Genomic DNA, 24,417 nt, shown 5'->3' with positions numbered 1-24,417 from the left:
CTGGCCAGCTGAGAGACATAGTCCCTCCAGTGTGTCCGGGTCTTCCCTTGGGTCTCCTCCCCTGTTGGATACGCCCAGAAAACTTCACCTGGGAGGCATCCAGGAGGCATCCTGACCAGATGCCTAAGCATCCTCAACTGGCTTCTCTCAACGTGGAGGAGCAGCGGGTCTACTCCGAGCCCCTCCTGCATGACCAAGCTTCTCACCTTATCTCTAAGGGAGAGTCCAGCCACCCTGGAGATAAAATTAACTGTGGCCGCTTGTATCCGTTATCTCGTTCTTTCAGTCACTGCCCGAAGCTCGTGACCATAGGTGAGGGTAGGCACGTAGATCAACCAGTAAATTTTGAGCTTTTCATTCTGACTAAGCTCTTTCTTCACCACGAAAGACCGGTATGATGTCCGCTTCATTGTGATGTCACAAACGGGAAAATGATCAGTGAACCAATATGCAACAGAGCGCTGCAGCTGGAAGAGCAGTGACTTCACTACAAGCCCCTCAGAGATATTGGAGCTTCTAAGCTTATAGCAGCAGACCAGAGGGTGGGTACATGTGGTCAGCTCCAGTTTTTTTTTCTTAAAGTGACAGAGCCTTGAAACGACTGAATCTGGAAGTTACTGAAAATGTCCAGACTGAAACAGCCGAAATTGCTTTTATTTGGAGCAGTTTAGTGCAAAAAACTTTAAAACATGTTTTGAATTGACTATAGAACTATTATAACTTAAGAAAAAAGTCATAACATGTCCCCTTTAATAGTTATACCTATAAGGACAATAGCTTTTGCAAAAAAAAAATAAAAATAAAATAAAATAAACTAGCTGATAAAAATGTGCTCTTATTTTGTAGGTCCAAAGGTAGGGAGAACAAAATGATGAGTTATTATCATCTAAATTCAAAATGAAAGAAATCACAAGGACCAAACATTTTCTAGAACAATAATACAAAACTCTTTTTAGCTACCTGTAAAATAATTCATTTCACTGTCACCCAGAGGTGTGACCAAGTCACTGCTTTGCAAGTCGCAAGTGAGTCACAAGTCTTTCCAGTCAAGTCTCGAGTCAAGTCCAAGTCAAAGACAACCAAGTCCAAGTCGAGTCCAAAGTCAATGATGTGGAAGTCCAAGTCAGGTCCAAGTCCTTAAATTTGAATTTTCAAGTCATAATCAAGTCATTTGTCCAACTTCAATTTAATGACAATGATAATAAATACATTCCAGAAATAAAGCTTCATTTATTTGCTCAAACAAGCAGGAAGTGCAACTGAAACTGATTATAAACAAAGCGCTGCTGCATTTAGCAGTAAATCAAACCCATAACGAAGAATGATTTATGATTTTTGTCCATGTCGGGCCACTTTTGTGCTCAAATATCAAATATGCCCAAGTCATCATCAACTCAACAGATGCAAGTCCATTTAAGTTGCAAGTAATTTGCAGTCAAGTCTGAGTAAAGTCAGTCGTACGTCTTAATAGATTCGATCAAGTCAAGTCAAAAGTCATTAAAATAATGACTCAAGTCTGACTCGAGTCCAAGTCATGTGACTCAAGTCCACACCTCTGCTGTCACCTTTCATGCCGATTTTAGAGCTAAGATTATATGTTGAGAAATTGTGAATTGTTAGTTGTTTTGAACAAATCTTTGAAATAAAACAATCTAATACCCCCAGATGTTAGAGCTGTACATGCTAAACTGACAGAAGTACAAACATTTCTGTGTGGCTGGCAGCCATCAGAACTAAGATCTATTCCTGCAGACTTTATTACTGTCTGAAGGTTTCATTCAGATCTGTCCAGCCACTCATCGGAGATTTTGCCAACAGACACAAATGGGCAAAAACATTCTTTTGGACCAAATATCACATAAATAAAGCTTAAAGTTTTGTCTCCTGGCGCAGAAAACCGAGAGGTTTCAGAACAATCGTGTGGTCGCCTCACACTTTAACTATAGTGATATGACTCTTGAGCTCGGCCTTGTAGAGTCCAAAGCCCAAGCACAGTGGCTGGGTGAAGCTGCTGGAGAAAGTGTGGAGGTGGATCAGGTTGTTGGAGGGCCCCACCTCTGAGAAAGTGATGGTCCCTGAGTTGTAGTCCACAGCGACAGCAACTCGATTCCCGTCCATCTGGTGCGTGAGCCGCGTCTTCCTGCGATTGTGCCAGGCAGACAGCTTTTTATCGTGCTGCTGAGTCAAGCTCCACGACACCTGAGAACATTTTATTTATTTAAAAGACACTGGCATGCTTTAAACTAAATAACACATTTGAGTACCTTGTTGTTTCCAAACGCGTTGCCATCTTTTCCCTTCCGTCCAATGCTTCTGTAGCAGACGGCAACATCCCAGAATCCCTCAGCCTCCAGCTCCCAGTAGTGAGTGCCAGAGGAGAAGGTCTGGGCTGCGAGGACCTGTGGCCAGTGATCAAAACGTTCGGGGTGAGCAGCGCACGGCAGTCGGCTTTTAACGCGTCTCACTGAACGCAAGTCATCAGAGATGCTCAGCAGAGGATGAGCCGAGTTCGTGTCTAGAGTCAGCCGGCTGGTCACTGCAGGGTCACACAAAATTGATTCAGTTGTGCTGCTCTTGAAGTTCATTCTGCTCAATATCTGGAAAAGAATCTCGGAAACTACATTTTACACACCACATGCAGACATTACATCAGTTTAAAAACAGACAAACCAGTAAGACTCATTGCAGGTACTGGTTCTGCATCTACCCCATTGATCACCCAGTGAGAACAGGAAGTCACTGGCTGGATCCATAAATGTGAAAATGGACTGAATCCGTAAAGTTTTAGGATTTGTGAATTTTTAAGGTGAATCTTTGGTCTCAAATCAGTTTCACTTTTTCACTTCTATGCCAAACTAGCAAGCATCTGAGTTTTCATCCATATTAAGGGCAGTGTTGGGAGTAACGCTGTACAAAAGTAATTAATTACTGTAATGCATTGCTTTTTGCTGTAATGTGGTAATGTAAGGCATTACAGGGAAAGAAAATGGTAATATTTACTCGGTACAATTGTCAGTAACGCGGTAATTACTATGCATTTTTAAACCCAGAATCAAGACGTGGGTTTCCTAAAAATTCAAAGCCTGAAAAAAGATCCAGTATCCACATATATGACGTCATTTATGGACTCAGCTTTGCGGGGATTCTATGAGCAGAAAGGACGCAGCGGTAACGGCTCAAATACTCCAGCTGCGTCCTGCGCGCGTCCGCTGTTATATTCACAAAATCGCTCCACCAAAACAAAGTGATTCGTTTGCGATCGTTTATATCAGCCCATATTCTCTGGTACTTCATGTAATTTTCAGCTGAGTTCATAATCTGTGCCCCTGTGATTTCAAGTCATTGTTGCTGGAGCGCAGTGCATATTAAGCTTTTTATTTATTTATTTATTTGCGTTCAGTAGATCCCTTTGGCTGATTAGTTAGAAAGCAGGAAATCTAGGAAACAGTTTTTCTGGAAGACGGAGAAAACATGCAGCATGCAGGAAGGATAGAGAGAGAAAGGGCAGGAAATTATTCAAATAAAATCAAGAAAACAAAACAAAGTGCTTGAAAAGAAAAAAAAAAGTAGGTAGATTTATCCCCAATACACATTTTTACCAGTGAAAAGCAATAATAAATAAACATTTAATATTTATACATGTGATAGAATCAGATCACCCCAGAAGTCAGTCCCACATCCAGGGCCGTATCAAGGCATTTGGGGACCAAGGCAAATATAGGCTTGGAGCCCCCACCACCTCACTCCCTGCTCAGTTACTCTAAGATGGCAGGGTACTGAGAGTACAGATTGTTGTTGCTTTTATTTAATAAACAATCATTTTAAAGCACTGTTATTATATCTGACTGTTTTTAACAGCAATCCTAGCTCAGACACCACATCACCTTCCACATATATGTCATGAGCTCACTGAGCGTCACATTACCAGATTCATATTGAAGTTGTTTTGGTGAAAGTAACTTAAAGTAATGCAAAAGTAGTGTAATGCCTTACATTTTATAATCAGTAATATTGTAATGTAATGAGTTGCTTTAAAATTAGGGTAACAAGTAATAAATAATGCATTACAGTTTTGAAGTAACTTGCCCAACACTGATTAAGGGTTACTCATGTTCGCTCATGAAAGAAACAAACAGACTTCTCTTTGAATATTGACAAACGTTTCTAAAATAAATTTTAATGGTGACAAACTTCAGCATTATTTGTCTCTTATTTCAGAAAGTGAAACTCCAATTTCAAATTTATAACACAGAGTAAAAGATTTCAATCATTTGTTTCTTGTCATTTAGATGGTTACGGCGTACAGATAAGAAAATACTGAGTTTTTATATGAATAAGTTTTAAGTGTCTCAAAGTTGCAATTTTGTGAAAAGGAAAAATATTGGAAAGTCATCAGCTAATTAACTCAAAACAGCTGCAAAACTTTACTGAGCCTCTAAATGGTCTCTCAGTCTGGGTCAGTTGACGCCAGTCATAGGGAGGAATGCTGACTGGAAAGACTTCCAGAGGACAGTCAGACACCCTGAAGGAGGGGAAGCTGCAAAACAGCCAAAGTTGCTAGTTAGGAATGTTGCATCGAAGCACGCTCATGGTAAGGGACACCAGCACATGGACGTGTTTTTTTTGAGGGGACAGATATAAAGATATAAATAGCTGTAGTTTTATACATATTTTTTGTATACCTACTGTAAAGATCCCTTCCTCCCCGGGTCCTCGTGCCGGTTGTGTCCCCCCAACTTCTAAAGTCAAAACTACATCCATGCACCAGCACCGGGGACCAGAGTCAGACCCAGGCTGCCATCACAGGAACCTGGCCCTGCATCACACCTCTGCAGTGCAAAAAGGAGCAAAAAGGAGGTCAAACCAAGTACTGAGTGCAAATAAATTCAAATCAAACTTCTTGCAAAGCCACCGGTTACTCTCACAAGAAATTTCTTTGGGTGTTTTGGAAATATATCTGAAACAGTCTAGAGTGGGAAGGCTCAATCACAACTTTTCTAAATGAACACACTCTACAGAAGTCTGACATTTCTGTTTCAAATATGTTTTTTTTAATTGATCTTATATTAAATTCTAATATTCTGGTTAGCTATAATCATCAAGGCTTGACATATTTCACTCTGTGTGTAAGGGATATACAGGTATATGGGTTTCACTTTCTGAAAAGAGTGACAAAAAACACAGAACTTTTTGTTCTATACTTTTTGATTTTTTACTGTTTATACCAGGATAAACTGAGTGTGTCAATAAGATCAACAGGTGTCTGCTGCTGCCACTCACAGAGTTCCCTCTTCAGTTCACTCAGGCAGCGGAGGGTGGCGGTGATGAACTCTCGATATTTACTCTCGATGTCGTCCAAGATGTGTTTCCTGTCCAGACTGATGGGACCGGGGACGAAGAGCGGGCAGTTCAGGTCGGCTAATAATCTATAACACAAGAGAGCCTCAACATAGAGCGGAATGGGTTTCTCTCTCTGAAATTACCACACACACACACACACACACACACACACACACACACACACACACACACACACACACACACACACACACACACACACACACACACACACACACACACACACACGCACAATAACGTCTCCAGAAGCTGAGCTGGACTTACTTTGTGTCATCTGATTGAAAAGCCTAAAAGAAGGAAAGGTGGAGGACAGCAGAAAGAAACATGTCACATGATCTTCCCAGAAAAAAGCCTCAGATGTGCCTGTGTAACATATCTGCTCAGGTGAACGTGAAAAGAAGAAAATAACAGAAAAACAAAGTTACTGAAACTATGGCTCCCTGTACGTTTCACTGTGTTCCCAATTCAATTTAAATAAACCTCATTTACAGCCCAAGGTTTTCTGTAAAAATATCTGTTAAAATGCGCCTCACCATAAAAAAACATAAAACATTTTCACCAGCCGCTCCCGTTTCTGTTCAGAAATCTCTACACTGGTTACCAGTAGTGATGGGAATTACTGCTCTTTTTAGAGAGCCGGTTCTTTTGGCTCAGCTCACCAAAAAGAGCCGGCTCTTTTGGCTCCCAAGTGGCTCCTCAGATTTTCTGTTGCGTAGAGTACATTTATAACCAAAATAATACAAAGTTATATGTAAAATGATTTACTAATGTAAAAATATGCTATGTATCAAATATTTATAATTTCTATGGATTTAATAACTGAACACTTTAAGAAATCTCCACTTTCCGACTGCTGGCGCTCATTTTCTCACCGTCTTCGTCGCACTCTCCTCCCTCTCGCTCGCCTTTTTCCTCCTCCTCATTCCCTCTCGTCTCCCTCCTCCCACATGTGCTCTGCTGTGTGTCTGAGTCTGATCCTCCCTATCCCCCCCCCCCCCCCCCCCCCGCTCTGTGTGTGGACAGTCTGGACACGCAGTTACACATGTTGACCAAATCGCCTGTAGCTTTCACCAAAGCAAGAGGGGAGGGGGGAGGGGAGGGGATGGCTCCCAATGACGAGCTGGTTCCCATCGTTCACTTCAAAGAGCCGGCTCTTGGAGCCGGTTCGTTCGTGACCGAAACATCACTAGTTCCCAGTAAACTACTGAATCGATTTCACCCTCTCAGATACTCTCTAGTAAAAGTGCTACTACTAGTTTATAAATCACTCAATGGCATGGGGCCAGAATACATTTACAGTATATTTAGTGGGGCAAAAAAGTATTTAGTCAGCCACCGATTGTGCAAGTTCTCCCACTTAAAATGATGACAGAGGTCAGTAATTTACATCATAGGTACACTTCAACTGTGAGAGACAGAATGTGAAAAAAAATCAATGAATTCACATGGTGGGATTTTTAAAGAATTTATTTGTAAATCAGGGTGGAAAATAAGTATTTGGTCACTTCAAACAAGGAAAATCTCTGGCTCTCACAGACCTGTAACGTCTTCTTTAAGAAGCTTTTCTGTCCTCCACTCATTACCTGTATTAAAGGCACCTGTTTGAACTCATTATCTGTATAAAAGACACCTGTCCACAGCCTCAAACAGTCAGACTCCAAACTCTACTATGGCCAAGACCAAAGAGCTTTCGAAGGACACCAGGAAAAGAATTGTAGACCTGCACCAGACTGGGAAGAGTGATACTACAATAGGCAAGCAGCTTGGTGTGAAAAAATCAACTGTGGGAGCAATTATCAGAAAATGGAAGACATACAAGACCACTGATAATCTCCCTCAATCTGGGGCTCCACGCAAGATCTCATCCCGTGGGGTCAAAATGATCATGAGAATGGTGAGCAAGAATCCCAGAACCACATGGGGGGACCTGGTGAATGACCTGCAGAGAGCTGGGACCACAGTAACAAAGGTCACCATCAGTAACACACTACAACGGCAGGGAATCAAATCCTGCAGTGCCAGACGTGTTCCGCTGCTGAAGCCAGTGCATGTCCAGGCCCGTCTGAAGTTTGCCAGAGAGCACATGGATGATACAGCAGAGGATTGGGAGAATGTCATTTGGTCAGATGAAACCAAAGTAGAACTTTTTGGTATAAACTCAACTCGTCGTGTTTGGAGGAAGAAGAATACTGAGCTGCATCCCAAGAACACCATACCTACTGTGAAGCACGGGGGTGGGAACATCATGCTTTGGGGCTGTTTTTCTGCTAAGGGGACAGGACGACTGATCTTTGTTAAGGACAGAATGAATGGGGCCATGTATCGTGAGATTCTGAGCCAAAACCTCCTTCCATCAGTGAGAGCTTTGAAGATGAAACGTGGCTGGGTCTTCCAACACGACAATGATCCCAAACACACCGCCCGGGCAACAAAGGAGTGGCTCCGTAAGAAGCATTTGAAAGTCCTGGAGTGGCCTAGCCAGTCTCCAGACCTCAACCCTATAGAAAATCTGTGGAGGGAGTTGAAAGTCCGTGTTGCTCTGTGACAGCCCCAAAACATCACTGCTCTCGAGAAGATCTGCATGGAGGAATGGGCCAAAATACCAGCTACTGTGTGTGCAAACCTGGTAAAGACCTATAGTAATTGTTTGACCTCTGTTATTGCCAACAAAGGTTATGTTACAAAGTATTGAGTTGAATTTTTGTTATTGACCAAATACTTATTTTCCACCCTGATTTACAAATAAATTCTTTAAAAATCCTGCCATGTGAATTCGTGGATTTTTTTTCACATTCTGTCTCACACAGCTGAAGTGTACCTATGATGTAAATTACTGACCTCTGTCATCATTTTAAGTGGGAGAACTTGCACAATCGGTGGCTGACTAAATACTTTTTTGCCCCACTGTACCCCCAGCAGGGCTCTGAGATCCTTAGGAAGCAGTCAGCTGGTAGAACCCCGGGTCAGAACCAAACAGGGGGAAGCTGCTTTTAGCTACTCTGCTGCTCACAGATGGAATCAGCTTCCTCATGACCTCAAATGTGCCCCAACTCTATAAACTTTTAAATAAATTAAAAAAAAGTCCACGTATTCATCAGCTTTTGAATGAATGTTTCTAACGCTGCACCTTCTGCACTGTAACTGCTCAGTCTTTAACTTGAACTTTTTATTTTATTTCTTACATCTAATTTTATTTGTGTATTTAACTTTGATTTTATGATCGGCTGTTTTAGGTTGTCGTGTTGATTCGAATGTTTCATGTTCTTGTTGATCTTGCTGCACCTGAAAAGCACATTGAATTGCTCCTGTGTCTGAAATGTGCTTTATAAATAAAGCTGCTTTGCCTTAAATGTAAAATGTCTAAAATTTTCTTCTGACAGCAGACTTTAATCATTTGATTCCTACGTTTTTCTACGATGCCAACGTTTTCAAAACTGTTGCTCGGGTTTTTCCATCTATATGGTGAAATGAAGAAGGGATGATTTTTATTTTGCATACAAAATTCAAAATGTCGATGATAAATATTTCTGATAATTTTCCTTTTTTCCTTTTTAACTATGCTAATATGAGTCAGGATAACAACCATTTAAACAGTTTTGACTTGTTCAGGACCCATGAGCAGTGAGTGACTTACCCAGATGAGGAGGAAAGGGTCCGTCTCCGCCAGCAGCAGGTTCAGGTAGTGCAGAATGTTTGTTGTTTGTCTCATGTCATCCCTCACTTTAGTGCAGTCTTGCTGCACACGCTCTGCAATCTGCTGCCTCTCCTTCTTGGTGAGATCCTTCAGGGCCACCACAAGTTTTTTCACCTGGTCCTGCAGGTCTGAACCCAGAAGCTCCACCTGGTTTTCGTCCTGCTTCAAAGAGTCCTAGAAGCACAAATCAGAGGGTGCCATATCACTAGAAGAGCTGTTGAGTGTAATTTTCTTAGCAATGATCGAGCCTTTCAACTCACAGCCATGGTAGAATCAAAATCTTCATGCTCTTTGAGACGTCGCTCTCCATCTTTGAGTTTCGTCTCTGCTTTGATGAGCAGTGACTGTAGAATGACCTTCAGATCCTCCTCCACCTGCCTCAGAGCCTTCACCTTGTGTAGTGCGTGTCCTCCTTCCAGCAGACAGTCTCCACACACATACACCCTCTCATCCACGCAGTAGTAGCGGAACACCTCTGAGTGAGCGGGACACCTCCTCTGGGACAGGTCCCCCAGCGGCTGCACCAACAGGTGGCTGCTAAACGCCGGTCTCTCCAGGTGGGGCTGGAGGTGGCTGGCACACAACGACACCTCGCACTTGAGGCAGGTTTTAACAGCCAGCTGTGGTGGTCCATCTTCTGTCTGCGGAGGGCAGGAGTCACACAGAACTTCACCGTGCTCCTCCTGACACTGAGGGCAGATGAAGTGATCTTTTCCTTCTACCTGGCCGCTCCAGGCCTCACGGATGCAGGTGGGGCAAAAGCTGTGGCCACAAGGCAGCGGGTGGTCTTGGCTGAAGCTGTCTCGACATACAGAACAAGTCAGGTCTTCATCCACGGACGCCATTGGTGGTCAGATGGTGGTCCCTTACAAGGACTGTTAGCTACATAGTAAAAAAACGGATCAAAAACATGTGAATGATTAAAAAGTACACTAAACCTTACATAACTATGACTTCAGCCTAAGAAGGACAAGAGGGAAGCCTTTCAGACCAATAATCCTGATCACTAGACCTCTGCTCTAAAGATAGAACACATGTTGATTTAAAACAAGCTACCAGGTGAAAAAGGGAAGAAGTCTTTATTAAAAAAAACAAACAAAAAGACATTCAATAGGACTGAACGACTAAAGAAAGTTCTAAATAAAAACATAAATCAAGCTGAGCTTTACACGTCTGCTTTCACCATGCAGAAAAAAGTACAGCAGATTGTAAAAGAAAAACAAATCCAGGATGTTCTTTTCAAACTGTAGACGTCGAAACACTGATGGGCATTACCATAGACACATAGGCATTAACACAGCTAAGACACAAGCTGTTGCAGCGAGCAGTGGGGGTCAGGAGATCCCCTTGCTGCCCTGATCTCTTCCTCACCTAGTTAACCTCCAACAGGATGTGACAAACCCAACTACGTCATGAAGATTTTAAATACATTTGAAAGTGAATATTTTCCTTACCCGCTGGTGTCCTGCTGCTTGGCCATCAGAGAGAGAGAGAGAGAGTGTGTGTGTGTGTGTGTGTGTGTGTGTGTGTGTGTGTGTGTGTGTGTGTGTGTGTGCGTGCATGCGTGTGTGTGTGTGTGTGTTGACTAATCCCAGAAGATTCAAGGCAGTTAGGAGTCACCTGATCCTGAGATGGGAGGAGCAGAAGGAAAACATGCACCTGAATTCCTTTTCACAGGTTTACTGCATAAGCTTGAAAAATAACTAAACTCTGCAGCTGGATTGTAGAAACGTTTTTATCCTCTTCAAGGAAGTTTCAGCCTGAATTCTCGGCTCTCTTTGGATCTCCTTACAAGGATTGGGATTAACTGACTTCTGGGTTTTAACTCAGTCAAAGCAACATTTTGATTCTTTAACTTTGTTTTGGATCACATCAGTGATATCTAAGGTCACTGCTTTTCTCCATCGCATTTTGTTAACACACACCTGTATTCTCCAGACCATGCTGCAAGGCTTAAGTGGGTGACAGGTTTGTTTTAGTTTAATTTTATTTTAGCACAGCTTTTGGCTTTGAAACTGTGAATAAAGTATAGGGATGAGAGATACGTCAGGTTATTTTTAATGTATTTCTGTATTAATCTGGATTCAGTCATGTTATGATCTGTGCCTTGTCTGACAGAATTCATCTGAATGGACGGATGAATGAATGTAAAAGTTTAAGACTAAGCAGTTTATGTAAAATCACATAAAAAAACAACACCAGAGAGATTCACGACAGGTACAAAATTACCAGAGTAACTCTGGTCACGCAACAAGGCAGCTCCTAGGATCTGAATTTGCAGTTTTTTTCTGGTTGCAAGGCAAAACTGCTACAAACAGCAGCACAACACAGCCTGTCAACTCCCTCTTATTGTCTTTTGTAAATTATTTCATCTTTCCTGAACTGTGATAAAGACAGAAGAGATTGCAGTCTGGATTTGGACCAGAAGTTGACTGACAGCAAGCCAGCGGCCTTGCAGAGGTCCTGAATAAAATACCTGCTCTACATTCTCTTTTTGTCAATAAAAACTCTTAACTAATATTGTAATTATGCTAGAGCAATCATAGTGGGGCATACAAAAAAAAACATAAAAAAAAGAAAACGAGAAATTAAATCTCAATTTTTGTGTTTGAGAGACACCTAGAGGTGATAATCTGTCATTGCACCTGGCAGCTATTTTAGTCATTTTACATCCAAACTGTCGAGATTAAATTAACGCAATGGGATGGAAAAAGGAAAAAAAGTTGAAAAAATGTAACATATTCGTAACCAGACTCGTCTATGATTTGAAATAAACAAAACATAAACTGGAAATAATTATTTCATTTCATCCTGTCATTATAGGTCTAATGTCAAATATGTGCAAGCCCACCTTTCAGATATATGATTTTGACCTAATAACACCCGAACCAGGCCTTCAGTGAGCCAGCCTGTTAGTTGGTGTGGACAGGGTGATTAATTATAGGAGACAGACAGACAGGCAGACAGACAGACAGCTAAGAAGGCCGAGACACGGACAGACAGTACCGCAGCGAGCGCAGACAGGCTGGACAGGAGCAGGCCGACACAAAAACAAGCAGAGGAGCAGCGGCCAGGAAATTAATCCTCCTCTCAGAGCGAGTCCTGCCATCTGCACCGCCCCAGCCTCCGCTCCTGCAAACTAAACACATTTAGGAATAATTAGCCTTTGTCACGAGAGAGGGAATGTGCGAATGAGATGAATAATTGAAAAAAAAAAAAAACTGCGTCTGTCTGACTGCGCATCCCCGGGACTGAACAGGGAAATGCTGCGCCAGTGTCCCGGCTGAGAGACGGAGCGGATCACGGCGGAGCTCCGGAGCTTTATCCTGGCGCGCGCTCTCTCTCTCTCCTGTCATCCTCCAGCATCAGAGCTGAAATCAGAACAAAATCATCGTTTCCAACACGGTAAGTTGTGTTTCTGCGCTTTTGTGGCAGCCCTGCGTCGGCCACGAGCGGCCTGCGAGGGAAATGCACATCCGGGAGAGTGTTTTTCAGAGAAGTCGAAATATTTTATGAATCATAACTTGTTATGATGTGGGGCGCGCGCGCCGTGCAACAGGTCGCTGTACAGTAGCGAGGGCGCGCATCTCCCAGCCGCTTTTAGCGCTGATTTCTCAACATCAGTGCAGAAAAAAAAAGAAAAGAAAAGCTGACAGCCATCTCACCGAGGATCAAACTAACAAGATGGCACGACTAAATAGGCAGAGGACGTCTTTGTGGCACGTTAGAAAAATCGACCGATTTTGACTGTTTCCAAAACTATTTTTGACAAAATCTTCTTAATTGTGATGTGTATATTCTATTAACTATCTGTATCCAACCTTGTTATCTGTAACATAAATATGTTTATCCAGATATTAATAAAAACAAAGCCCAATTTATTTAACCGTTTTATGTCACTATTTGAAACTGGATAAACTGATTATGAAATTATGAAACAAAAATAAACTTGTTTTATTACAGTTACACGTCATATTTTATTCTATACTTATCACCAGACTGAACACACAAGATCCGTGTTATTATCCCCCCAAGAATCACCAAATTGGGGAGCTCTTCTCTCCCCATGGCTGTCTTTCTATCACTATCTTCCACTCTCCACGTGCTAAACAGTTGGGATGAGGGTGAAAAGGGAGCATTGTGCTCCAGTCAGTGGCACTATGTGCCGGAGAGTCCCTGAGAGGGTGATGTGCACTCAGCTGTGCTCCCTGAACGCCATTGTTGCACATTCCTCCTCATTTAAGTTTGTTTGCAGAGCTCACGCAGGAGCCACGGTGACACATCACCACAGTTCTGTTGCTCACCCTGAATAGTCAGTTTCATCATGTCACAAAAAGGTTTAATTGAGAATATTTTAAATTTTCAAATATGTATATTATACATACCCAGCTTTAATTATTTGCACAAAATACCTGAAAGCAAGATTTTAGGATCTGCTAATGTTGGAAATAATGTGACAAAGTATACTTTGAACCCTAAAAACTGAAAAAAGGAGCCTTGGCTCAGATGGCTGGGGTGTTCCTTTGCCATTTGAATGCAAAGTAGTTCAGAGGATGAACAAGTGTGTGTGTGTGTGTGTGTGTGTGTGTGTGTGTGTGTGTGTGTGTGTGTGTGTGTGTGTGTGTGTGTGTGAATGAGGACCAGTAGTAAGTTTTCATTTAAAAAAGGATCATTTATGGAGAGAAGCTCTGACACTTTATTTCTCCTTTTGACACAACATTGTTAGCAAAAAGTCAGGGACGTGTTCCTAAAGCTGCAACAGCAACATTTTTTTCATGCGTCTTAATAACGTTCTAACATCATAGCTATAAATACATTAAGGAGATTAAAAAAAATGTAAAAATTAATAAAGTGATCCTCTAACGTCGGGAAAAGGTAGAATGCCTTCTCCAGGCCTTAAGAATGCCCCCTGGACACCTCGCTGGTGAGGTTTTCCGGGCATGTCCAACCGGGAGGAGACCTAAAGGAAGAACAAGGACAGGAGCAATTTCCCTCTGGGATTAATAAAGTATTTTTGAATTGAATTGAATTGAATTGAAGGATGGAGGGACCATGTCTATCAGCTGGCCAGAGAATGCCTAGGGATTTCTTCGGTGGAGCTGGCTCAAGTAGCTGGGGAGAGGGAATTCTGGGCCTCACTGGCCGCTGCTCCTGCAACCCGACCCTGGACAAGTTGATAAAAATGGATGGATGGATAAATGGACCCCTGCTATTAACACGTTTCAGACCACACTGCCAAAACTGTCTAAAAAAGTTACTATACACACACTAAAAAAGTTACTATACACACACACACACACACACAAACATGTAAAAGAAGCCAAATATCAAATTTGTATTCATGGAATCAGTCTGTCCCACCTACACACAGTCATGGTGTGTTTTAAGTGTCACATAATTATATTGTAATTAAACAAAAGAAAAATAATACTTTAAAAATGCAGCAGCAAAGTGTGAACTCCATGAATCGACAAAAGTCGACATATGGACACATTTTCCTTCTTTCTTGGTGGGTACAATGTCACAGTTGTTTAAAGAGACAATGTGTAGTTTTTGCCGTTAATCTCTGGAAATATCCATTGAAACATTGTTGATCATGAATTCAATAATGCCCGGCTGTTGAAGAATATTGGTGGCTTCGTAACATATAACCATATAAAATGCATGGGAGCGGGTCTGTAAGGCCTGACTCGAGCTGAGCTGGACCGGAGCGAAAGTTCGGATTGTTGCGTGTATTTTGACCCAAGCGAGGAGTGACTGACGCCGGGCAGATTGACACGCGTTTGCTCTAGGAGTCAAACCGTACAAAGCTAGTGAGCATGGCGGCTCCAAAAGGAAACAAGCTGACTTACTGTGAGTCGGCAGGGTGAGTGGCTTGGGCTGATCTGGTCAGAACAGGCTTGAGTAATCCGATAGGATCTGGTAGGAACTTGGAACACGGTCTGGTTAGGAACGATGACTGAGTGGTTTGGTGCTGAGCTGCACTTCCTTATGTAGACGTGGCGGGTGACGTGAGCCGGAAGGCTGGCGCTGGGAATGCTGGCGCTGGGAATGCTGGGTAGTGGAGTTCGACTGGGCTGAGTGAGTGTGGGATCCTCCGGGGGAGGATGTCAAGGGTTGAGAAGGAGGCAGCGTGACAGGGTCTAACTCCTACTGCACACTGGAAGCATCAGCGACGGACGGCAGCGCAACATCACTGCTTCAAATAGATTCCATTATAGTTTGTGGGGGTGATTTGAACCACCTGAGTTCCAGCAATTTTCAGAAGTGGCGCGTCGTGCCACGCCACTAAAGTTGGGATCCGGTTCTCGTTTTGCAGTGAGCCGCATCTGTGGCGCGACAGTGTATGCGGTTAACGTAAGGCTAGACAGGAAATCACACACAGTTTCAGCGTAAAACCCTCTGTAATTTTCAAAATAAAAGTCTATTTCAGCGATGCCATTTCATATATTAGGTTAATACAAGTCACCTAACGGCTTATTTACTCACTGCATCGTTCCAGAAGTGCAGCGGTTTGTTTTTCATGGCTTTAATCCTGGCAGTGGAGAGTAACAACATCATGTATGACATCAAACAGGATTTCCTTCTTTTTGGTTTAATGGCAGATTGCATAAACTAGAGGGATTTTGTGATCTCACGAGGAGCACAGAAAAGCCACTTTGCGGCCGAGTCTCTCCCGGTGTGCACTGGACCGCAGCAGTTGTTGCGAGTAAACCTTTCCGCTGCCATTCCGCACCACTGCTGGTTCCAGTGGGTAATAGGGGTAAGTCTCTAGGCGACATCAAATTTGATGCAACGTTTCCTTCTACTTGTGAGGACAAAGTGCATTTACTTGTTTCCAACAACCAAAAATTCGTCATTCATAAATGTTGCTGTTTAACCTTGCCTGCTGGTGGTGGTCAGAGGGACCGGTGACGCCAGAGTACGGCAGACTCGCCTCTGTCAGTGCGCCCCAGGGCAGCTATGGCTGCAGTGTGGCTCATCACCACCAGTGGGGAAATGTGTGTGTGAATGGGTGAATGACTGATGGTGTTGTAAAGTGCCTTGGGGAGTTCCACGACTCTAGAAGGCGCTATATCAAATACAGACCATTTGCACATTTACCGCTTTGTGGAGAATGAAAGGGAGTGTGATGTGCTTGTCATTTTGCTGGAGGCAGAAAGATTTGATGAAGTACTTGTTTGAAATTTTTGCTCCCAGGGATTTTTGACAACAGAGGTATCGTAGAATTACCTGTGGGTCAGAACCATCGGCTGTATGTATAAGAGGGATGAACCCTCTGTGCCGTCACCATCACCTGTAGGTTTCTGAAGACCGGACTTCAGTTCTCACCACTCGTCTCGTCCCTCCCAGAAAATACAAAAAACATCTAAGGCCTCTGAGGGTGAGGGCAGATGATTTAGATCCATCAAACTCTGAGCCAATTTAGCTACAAGCTAACTGAGCTAACCAAAGCTAAAAAAGATTGGCAGGCGCTTTTAGTCAGAAAACCGTAGTTGAGCTACTCTACGTTGAAGACGTCTGGGGGATTTTATAATATTAGTCTGTCTTTTCTTTTTTGATCTGATTAAACGAGTGCCTCTTTTGTTTGAATAGAAGTTTCCTCACTTTTCTTAAGTTTCAGGCTGAAAAATGTAGACCACCCAGGATTCATAATGACTCAACACAGAAACGTTTGTTTAAAGGAACACAGGCTGGATTAAGAAAGAGGTGGATGATGAGCATGAGAAGGTCAAAGAAAAGGAAACTTTTGTGAGGCACTGTATAAGGTGCACTTGACGTAATGGCACCAGGTCCCATTGTGTCCTTTCAGCTTTGCTGTCAGTCACTGAAGCATGAGTTTACCCAAGAAAGTGTGTATGTCATAGTGTGTGTGTGTGTGTTTCCACTTTAGATGCAAGGATAAGGACAATTGTGTCTCAAACGTGTAGCTTTCAGACAAACTTCAGTTCTGTAGTGTGTATGTGTAACTGGGTATGTGTGTGCTGCTCTTTGATACTTTTTCCTTGAGTTATATTTTTCAGTCCCTGTACTAAAGCTAACTTCTCCATTGATTTGTGAGTCTGTTTGTTGTTCCGCGTGTTTCTGCGGCATGTCACCTTGATTCCTCAGGCTGCCCCCTACACCACATCAGAAGAGCCACTTCTGTGTGTTGAAGGTCTCATCTGTGGGCCAGTCAGGCACTGGTCGTGCCCGACTGGAACCAATCACACACAACTGGGTTACGAACAGGAGAGTCTTTAATGAGATGAAAGTGAAAGAGGCAGAGGAGAAAAAAATGACTTCAGTTGTGGCTTCGTTTTATGGAGACGGAGTTGGGGGAAGGGGGTAAAGTCTGTTGTCTAGTGCGTGTTTCCGTGGAAACAAGACAGCCTCCTCCTCCGTAAATTCTGGTACACCGATGGAATTAATGTGTATCTGTGTGCACGCATGCGTGATGTGTGTGTGTGTGTGTGTGTGTGTGTGTGTGTGTGTGTGTGTGTGTAGACAACAATAAGACTACTTTAATTGACAATTCAAAGAGGAACACACTCAAAAAAATACTGAGTTAAAATAAATGAATAAAAAATTGGTGTTATGCTGGTTAATATTAACCAGAGCTTATCACATTTATGACTTTTTTTTTGTTTTTGTAATGATGCTATTTGAAACTAAATATATTGTTTTCTTCACTAAAACAAATTTTTTTCTTTTAACTTCCTCCAGATGACAGCTCACGAGTGAAATCACCCCTGATCCTCTGGTGTGTGCTCCATCTTCTCCTCAAAGCACCGCTCTGCCCTTCGCTCTCAGCTCCTCTTTAGAGTTCTCCACCTCCCACATCTACCCACGGGACCCAGGGCAACCTTATTCTAAGAAGACAGTCCTGTCACCAGCCAAGAGTCTCCTTTTTAACTTGTTTTTTTTCCTCCGAACACAATATCCACCTGTCTCTTGCAACCAGATTGCAGTTGTGATTTTTATTCAAGTCTGCACACATGGCCTCTCCCAAGTTGGGGCTTTCTGCCACTACCACAACCTCCTCTTCCTCCCTATCCTCCACAGCCTTGCTATGTCCTCCACCGCACCCTGGAAGCCCGAGTCAGGTCCCTGAAGGTCCCCCTAGTCCTGTCACGCCTACACCAAGCCCAGGATTAGCGTCTGCCTCAGCTGCACCTGTTAGAACCCAGCTGAGTATTGCTCTGATCCTAGAGGAGCTTCGAGTGCTGCAGCAGCGACAGATCCACCAGATGCAGATAACAGAGGAGATCTGCAGACAGGTGCTACGCCTCGGTGGAGAATCCTATAGCTTAGATGCACCCTCTCAGTATATCCTGTCTCCTCTTCCTGAACTCTGTTTGGAAGGCAACAAAAACACATCCCAACCAGCTGCGACTCAGACCTCCACGTCTGTGGCACCTCTCCTGGCATGTTTCTCCTCACTGCTCCCATCTCAGACAGCCAGTAAACCCACACAGCCATGCACTTCCTTGTCTCAAATTTTGCAGCCTCATAAATCACAAGCAGAAGGTACAAGGGAGCCCGCAGTTCCTCATGGCTATCCTTGGGAGGGTTCTCAATGTTCTCCTACTTCTACTACCTCTTCTGCAGCCGCCTCCACATCTTCTTCCACCTATCCTTTAGCTCTGACTCTACCCAACCGCTATCTTCACGAGAAATCTTCCAATGCCACTTCAACAAGTGGGCAAAGTGACTTGTCTTTTCTAAACTCAGCCCTCCCCACATCATTATCCATCATCCCAAACTCCCAACTGCAGTCTGCCTCTGGTTGTGCCGATTCCTCTGCATCCAGTTCCAGCACATTCGGCCGTCTCCATCATGTATGCCGTTTTTGTAGGAAAGCCTTCAGCAGTGATTCTGCCCTGCAGATACATATCCGCTCACACACTGGGGAGCGGCCCTACCAGTGTCCAGTGTGCCTCAGTCGTTTCACAACACGAGGCAACCTGAAAGTGCACTTCCTTCGCCACCGTGAACAAAACCCGGAGCTCTCACTGTCGCTTCTGCCACCATCTTTATTTGGGGTGGCGTTAAATGCCACTGGAGGGCCAGATTTGGGGCAGATCATTAGCAGTGGTAGCAGCGCTGGTGCAATGAACACAACACAAAAGAAGCAAAAGAACAGGGCGGAGGATGAAAGATGTAGAAGTCATTTGGATGTAAGCAGTAACAGCGGTGGACTTTCTCTTGGAACATCTGGAAAATCTGCTCCTTCAACCCTGCCCCTACCTCCTAGTGTGGACCTGTCTTTGATTTCTCATTCTCTCCTGCAGCTGAATAGAGCTGCTGCTTTTGCTGCTGCAGCCTCTATTGCTTCCTGCTCATCCCAGTCATCCCCTTCCTCGTCGACCGCCACCTCTTCTCTGGCTACCTCCCTACTCTCAAACCCTTCCTTATCTTCCTCGTCCACCTTAGTTGGGCTTTTCAAAGGTGCTAAACAGCAGCACTTTGATGAAAACACCCCCCCTCATGCACCACTGCTGCCTCCTGCAGCATATTCCCAGCTCGCCCACCTACCTAAGCTTCTTTTCCCAACGGTTTCCACTTCCTCCTCTACTCAGACGGCACATTCGTCCCCATACAGCCATTCAGCGTTGGACTTGCTACGTACTCAACTACCCTCTATCGTAGGCTCCCAACAGCTTACCTCTCCCAGCCATTCCCAGCTTTCCTTCCCGGTTTCTTCTTTTCCCAATGTTCCGGGTCAACCCACCACCACCATTCCGTCCTTGTTGCCATCCACCTCTGCTACAACTACTCCTACATCTGAAACCTCTAAACTGCAGAGACTAGTGGAGAAGCTAGAGAAGGCTCCTCCGCTTTCCTGTGCTTCCTGGACTTCCTCCTCTACTCCCACTTCCATGCTAGAGATTTTAGCTAGCCCTTCCGCTACCTCCTCTGTGAGTTCGGCCAACAGTCACTTACCCAGCACCTCCGCCACGCATGTTGTGGCATCTCCGTCTTCAAATGTTGTCACTGCCTCTGTTTCACAGTTCACCCGTGAGATGATTGTTGCTTTGGGAATGAGTAGCAATGGGTCAAGTGCCATAGCAGGTGGCGTACTGCCATCACTGAGCACCACTGGCTCAGCACATAACCTGGCAGCTAATCAGTGTGGGGTGTGTCTGCGAGTGCTCAGTTGTCCTAGAGCACTGCGGCTACACCAGGCCACGCACCTTGGAGAGCGTCCCTTTCCATGTAAGATATGCGGACGGTCCTTCTCTACTAAAGGCAGCCTGAGCTCACATCTCGCCACCCATCATGCCCGTTTACCCAATGCACGCATTCAGAACTCTTGCCCGATTTGCCAACGCAAGTTTACAAATGCTCTTGTTCTTCAGCACCACATTCGGATGCACCTTGGAGGACAATTGCCCCCAGATGGCACGAAGGATTCCGAATTGGAGATTTCATCTGAATCTAATCCCAGATCCTCATCACAATCCCTCTCCAGTGACCAAAATCCGGCCTCAAGTAAAACACCTCTTCTAGCAAGCCACCCTAAGAGCCCAGCTCCAAGTTCACAATCCCAAACACAAGCAGTTGGCTCGAACCTTGTCAGCATCAAACCTGATAAGAAAAGTCACAGCAAGTGTCCACCTTCCAGCACAGATAAAATCCCCCCCACTGACCTAAGCCCTGAACCTTTCATAAATCCAAACGCACAAACCCCACCACCAGGCCTTGCGGACCCCCCTATCCTATCTGTCAGCGCACCACTACCAGTCTCCCAGCAGTCAGACCAAGCTTTAGCAGCTTGCGAAGACAATCTTGTCCAACAACCACCTGCTGATGTCCACGTTCCTACACCTGATTCTCCACCCCTTCTCTCCAGTGGAGACAAACCCACAGAGTCCCTTCCTGAATCATCTACCTTAGATTGCTTCCTTGATGCTGAACCCGACCTCGCAAGCTTTCCAAGCACAGCTGATATTGACGCTCATTTTGCGTACTCTTGCCCCAGTACCACTTCTGACCCAGTTCCAACTAACGAAGTTTGTGACAATAGTACAAAGCCGCCTTTGGAAACAGACCCAGTCTCCCCTAAGCCCCAATCACCAGAACCCACGGAGGAGACGAAAGATCAGTTTCCTTCACCTGCAGTACCGCAACAAGACCAAGTAACTGTGCCAGACAAAGACCCAAAAGTGACTCTTTCAGTAGAGAATGCAGATCAGCAAGCATCTGAAGTAAGGAGTGAAACACTGAGAGCAGCCACTTCTGCAAGAGAGACCCGTCAGAGCTTTCATTTTGGTTCATACACGAGGGAAGACCGTAAAGAACAGATTAAAATGACTAGAATGGATTCAAGTGAAGCCATGGATATTTCTGTGCCCATCAGCCTGGCTCCAACCCTCCCATCGCCCATATCACGGCCTGAGAAGAAGACCTACTGCTGTGCTGAGTGTGGAAAGGAGTACGCCAGTCGCAGTGGATTGAAGGTAAGGAAACAGTTTTTGGTTTAAATGTGGATGTTTTGATTTAACTGCAGCAGAGCGTTTACTGGGATAAAGCTTTTAGTATCTAATGGGCCATTCCCATCTGTACCGGGTTGGCCCGGGCCGGGTAGCGTAGGTTGTTTACATATCTGGGTGGCCTGGTATTTTTCCGGGCCAACCAAGGCTCATTCTCAGCCCTCTTCTTGAGGGGGTCTGCTTCAGGCCGACCAGGGCCAACACACCCACTGCTGACAGCTAATTCACACCTTCCATTAGAGCAAGCCTCTGATTGGTGGGTAGAATCAGCCCACATGGGCTTAAGACAAGGATGTGTGGAATCGACCGGGCCAGGCTGGGGCCGACTGGGGCTACCCGGCCCGGGCCGACCCGGTACAGATGGGAATGGCCCATTAAACAATACCAACCTACCCTGCCCTAAAACTCTCTCTGCCTCATCTTAAATGAACATGACAGTACAAATTAAATTGATTATAATTTCACTTAATCCCAGGGGCACATGAAGCACCATGCTGGCGTCTCCAGAGCATCACGGCCATCAGCGAGAAGCAGTCGCTCGTCCTCTGACCAACTTCCTTCGGCGACATCCATGGCATCCTTAAACGTTCCTGCCACCAGGAGCTCAGCAGGGTTCTGGAACCAGTATCAAGCCTTCCTCAGCACCAGTACCGACCCAACTGATGACCGAAACACTCAGCGCCAGGATATAAATGAACCAGCGCATTCCTCTAAGTCATCCGGTCGATTACAGGTGGATCCACGAACCTCGGAGAATGAGAGGGAGGAGTCCAAAAACGGCTCCTAACCCAGTGTTGCTGTTTTCCTTCGTATCGCTTCCTTAACACCTTTCAGGCAGCCTGTTTGTTTGATTATCACAGTGATATGTCATATGTAAACGTTGTGAGTCAGCTTGGTCCTGTTGTGTTATTGCCGCGTTTGTTAAAAAGTGACACACAAAGCCAGAGTTTATGCTATTCATTCGTTCGTTCATTCCCAGATGATATCATTAACTTCCCACCGAGGCACCGACAACTAAGCTAATGAATGAGTTGAACTAATTTTCTTGTTTTGTAAACATTTTGGGCTGTTGTTGTGTACTAAATCGCGTCTTATTTACATTAAAGAAAGTTCGGTCGAATGAAAATGAGTGATTTTGACAAATCCGTGTCACATGTCAGTGATACCCAAGGTGACAGGAAAAATGTAGTAATATAGCTTTGTAAGTCACTATGAATGTGTTACTGTGGAAGTCTTCTATTCACATAATGTGGTTTTAACAGAACTTTGTTCGTGTTATTGTACTTTTTACTGTTATGCTAATGTCAGAACAGAAGCACATCAGTGTTTGTGAGCCCAGTGAGGCCACTGCTCTTCAACTTAGTGAATGTTATTAGTGTTGTAGAGTGATGTCTGAAACACCTTGCTAACATTACTAAACCTTTAGGTCCATGCACATATATATCAAGGTCTTTGTTTGTTGTAAGCTGTACTTTCGGTATCTCAATATTAAAACGCCCTTTGGAGTAAAACGTTGTGTGGCCTACTGGTTACTTTATGAGATCTGCCAGCATCCGTCCTTATCTTGTATGATTATGAGCTGTTCAACACGAGGAGTTCATGTCCCAAATTTTCTCAACATAATAAATACAATGGAGTGGATTCACCATATCATTTATTACAAATATCTTTCCCCTCTATACTTACACATCTATATTATTGCTAATATATATTGTAATACATCTATATCACGGCTAAAGCACTTCTGGATGGATGCAAACTGCATTTCGTTGCCCTGTACATGTGCAATGACAATAAAGTTGAATTCTATTCTAATTCTATTCTATTCTATTTGCAGACTTGTTGAAAATTTTCAGAAAGCTTCACCCAGAACAGAGACATAACCTAATATGTCTCCGCCCGGTGCAGTGATACTTGTGTGACACACTGGGAATGGAAACAGCTTGTAAAAGTCTCTGGTTTTCAGGGATTTATACAGAAACAGTTTCTTTGTTTTATTTATTTACAGCAGGAATAAAAACATTATTATTGTGTAATTTATGTGTCATAATTAGTGATGCACCAATATGAAAATTCTGGGCCTGTTATTTGCCGATTCCGATATGCTGATATTAATGCTTCTAAAATCAACAGATGTTGTATAGAATGAAATTATTAGAGCTGAATTTATATTATGTGCACACACCACACACGTTTACACTTCTGAGATGTGTACAGTCATTGTCACATGACTAACCCCCCCCCCCCCCCCCCCCCCACACACACACACACACAGACACACACACATATACACTCTGAAAAACATCAAATATCGGTTGTTAATATCGGCCCGGTTTTATTTAACGGACCGATATAGATATGTTAAAAATGACTATATATATATATATATATATATATATATATATATATATATATATGTAATTTAGACAGAACAGTTTTTGTTTGGTTGGTCTTCCTTTTAACCTTCATAATTAAACTTACAAGTGTTACAATTTTTCATAGGAAAACATGAAAATACGTAAATGTAAACAACAATACAAAACTGTATTTCTCAGTTAGAAAAACTATTTGGGATTATTGTCTGATTATTGAGAACCTTCACGAACACTTACAGGGTTTGTGCATTAGAGGACGCAATTTCCCTCAAAGAAAAAAAAATTAGCCCACTTAGTTTGGGTCAACATCAATTTTCTTCATTGAAACTCACATGAAATAGTAAGAAAGTTGATGAAATTAACTAAAATGAACCTTTTAACCGTTTTTTTTTAGGTTTCAACAAACATTTTGGAGTAAAAATCTGTTGGCTGAATAAACTCACACACAATTTTGGACAATGGAAATAACAGCTCACCCAAAAAGAACTGCATCTTTATCATGAAAACTAGAACC

The 24,417-nt window shown here is 43.6% G+C and overlaps 2 protein-coding genes across 5 annotated transcripts; one reads left to right on the top strand and one right to left on the bottom strand.

Annotated features, from left to right (window-relative positions):
- Nucleotides 1–628: 628 nt before the first annotated feature.
- On the bottom strand, nucleotides 629–12,312 carry trim110 (tripartite motif containing 110). Of its 4 annotated transcripts, none has more exons than XM_054732295.2 (8): nucleotides 10,507–12,312; nucleotides 9,775–9,934; nucleotides 9,313–9,693; nucleotides 8,993–9,226; nucleotides 5,623–5,645; nucleotides 5,281–5,426; nucleotides 2,265–2,536; nucleotides 629–2,199 (listed from the first exon to the last, which is right to left on the bottom strand). In XM_054732295.2, the coding sequence occupies exons 2-8, from the start codon at nucleotides 9,895–9,897 to the stop codon at nucleotides 1,930–1,932; spliced, it is 1,449 nt and encodes a 482-aa protein (XP_054588270.2). In that variant the 5' UTR covers nucleotides 9,898–9,934; nucleotides 10,507–12,312; the 3' UTR covers nucleotides 629–1,929. The 4 variants fall into 4 exon arrangements, with proteins under 4 accessions (XP_054588270.2, XP_054588208.2, XP_015812875.3 ...); XM_054732233.2 differs by having other exon boundaries at nucleotides 9,313–9,934; nucleotides 10,507–10,678; nucleotides 11,904–12,312; XM_015957389.3 differs by having other exon boundaries at nucleotides 9,313–9,934; nucleotides 10,507–10,678; nucleotides 12,059–12,312.
- An 11-nt stretch (nucleotides 12,313–12,323) lies between these two features.
- sall2 (spalt-like transcription factor 2) lies at nucleotides 12,324–23,039 on the top strand. Its single transcript, XM_015957388.3, has 3 exons — nucleotides 12,324–12,457; nucleotides 17,759–21,495; nucleotides 22,004–23,039. The coding sequence occupies exons 2-3, from the start codon at nucleotides 18,031–18,033 to the stop codon at nucleotides 22,313–22,315; spliced, it is 3,777 nt and encodes a 1,258-aa protein (XP_015812874.3). The 5' UTR covers nucleotides 12,324–12,457; nucleotides 17,759–18,030; the 3' UTR covers nucleotides 22,316–23,039.
- The last annotated feature ends 1,378 nt before the right edge of the window (nucleotides 23,040–24,417 follow it).

Source organism: Nothobranchius furzeri, chromosome 11 (assembly GCF_043380555.1).
Source record: "Nothobranchius furzeri strain GRZ-AD chromosome 11, NfurGRZ-RIMD1, whole genome shotgun sequence".
Lineage (NCBI taxonomy): Eukaryota > Metazoa > Chordata > Actinopteri > Cyprinodontiformes > Nothobranchiidae > Nothobranchius > Nothobranchius furzeri.
This window is presented reverse-complemented; position numbering and strand designations above follow the sequence as displayed.

What these genes read in the sequence shown, in the direction of transcription:
- trim110 (XM_070541740.1), bottom strand. Translation starts at nt 9,897, where the DNA reads ATGGCGTCCGTGGATGAAGACCTGACTTGTTCTGTATGTCGAGACAGC. An exon ending in ATTTTGATTCTACCATGGCT is followed by an intron (nt 9,227 to 9,312) that starts GTGAGTTGAAAG and finishes TTGTGCTTCTAG; the next exon opens with GACTCTTTGAAGCAGGACGA. An exon ending in ACCCTTTCCTCCTCATCTGG is followed by an intron (nt 5,646 to 8,992) that starts GTAAGTCACTCA and finishes TCCTTCTTTTAG; the next exon opens with GCTTTTCAATCAGATGACAC.
- sall2 (XM_015957388.3), top strand. Translation starts at nt 18,031, where the DNA reads ATGGCCTCTCCCAAGTTGGGGCTTTCTGCCACTACCACAACCTCCTCT. An exon ending in CCAGTCGCAGTGGATTGAAG is followed by an intron (nt 21,496 to 22,003) that starts GTAAGGAAACAG and finishes ACTTAATCCCAG; the next exon opens with GGGCACATGAAGCACCATGC.